This window comes from Crocodylus porosus, unplaced genomic scaffold (assembly GCF_001723895.1).
Source record: "Crocodylus porosus isolate Cpor-Errol unplaced genomic scaffold, CroPor_comp1, whole genome shotgun sequence".
NCBI lineage: Eukaryota > Metazoa > Chordata > Crocodylia > Crocodylidae > Crocodylus > Crocodylus porosus.
The window spans coordinates 4545707-4546969 of NW_017728944.1; the positions used below are offsets into that span (position 1 = coordinate 4545707).

Here is a 1263-nt window from a genome sequence, read left to right on the forward strand (position 1 = left end):
TCGGCCCCACGCACCCGCCCGCCGGCCCGCACCGCGCCAGGCCCCGCTGGGGTGGCCATCGTGGAGGAGAGCCCGGGCGTCCTCTGTGGAGACGGAACCGGACGCCTTGACGTGCTCTGTGTGAAGGGGAAAACAGGACTGCAGGCGTCGGGTCTTGCGTGGACAGGACAGAGCAGCGGGAAACAGGGATGTGTCCTGCTGGCCGCCCGGAGTCTGCCACGCTTGAAGAGGCCGTGTGCCCGCGGCGCGACCAGTTGCGCACGCTTGTTTCCGTTGTCCAGGGACCGAGCAGGAGCCGGCAGTTTCCTCGAGTCTAAAGAGGGTTTGGCCCGAGCCTAAACAAAACCAGCAGCACCAACCCCGGGGTGCCCAAGCTTTTGGCCCTGTGGGCCAGATGAGTGGTGCAGGATGTGTCTGAGGCCGGATCCAGTCCATGGGCCCACAGTGTAACCAAGGGCCCACGTTGAATGGAGCCCTGCACATGCCAGCCGCGGCCCGTTTCCCACTCCCAGCCCTGCCTGCGCCAGGCTGGGCCCTGCTGCCCCACCTGCAGCCCTGCACAGGCTGAATCAGACTTGTTGCCCCGCGTCAGGCCCGGGATTGAGTGCCCCGGTCCGACCTAACACTGTCCCCATCATGGCCCCCTACCAATGGACCGTTAGGCTCCCCCAGCTGAGAATTTCAGAAGGCCGCATTTTTTCCATTAGCCCCTGGTTGAGGCTTTAGAGGCCACATTCCAGCTTTTGTCTGAATCTTTGGGGCTAGAAACATTTTTTGTTTTTCGTGAAAGCGAAACACTCCCCATCCTAGCAGCTGGGCCATGAAGACAAGCACTTGCAACATCATAATCGCTGACAACAGGGGAAGAAAGGGAACACGAGGACAGGCTCCTGGGTGTCAGGAATTTGTCGATCAGGAAGACACTGCTAGGGTGGGTGCTGACTTCCGTCCCTTCTTCTCACAACGGTTGTCTTATAAACCATTTTGTAATCAAAGAGGAGTTCTGTGGCACGGGCACCCACAGCCCTATATACAGGACACCTCTTCACAAATTCTGAGTGTTAGGCCCTCTCTTCACAAATCCTGACTGTTACACTTTTACAACATGGTTCAATATCTTCCAGCTTTCAAAACTGTCTCCTCCAGAAGTCCAGGTCCTAGGTCAGATTTAGTTTCCAAGACTGTAGGGATACTCTCACCTACAAAATAGTAATGTAATATTGTAAGGACCCAGACCTATGACATGTATACTAATGTGATGTA

General features: G+C 56.4%; 1 protein-coding gene across 1 annotated transcript in view; it reads right to left on the minus strand.

The window, feature by feature from the left end:
* KAT2A (lysine acetyltransferase 2A) overlaps positions 1-59 on the minus strand; it is a 15003-nt gene extending 14944 nt beyond the window's left edge. Inside the window, exon 1 of the mRNA XM_019550498.1 lies at positions 19-59. Coding sequence (XP_019406043.1) covers positions 19-59 — 41 coding nt within the window. The remainder of the gene's footprint in view (positions 1-18) is intronic.
* Positions 60-1263: the final 1204 nt, after the last annotated feature.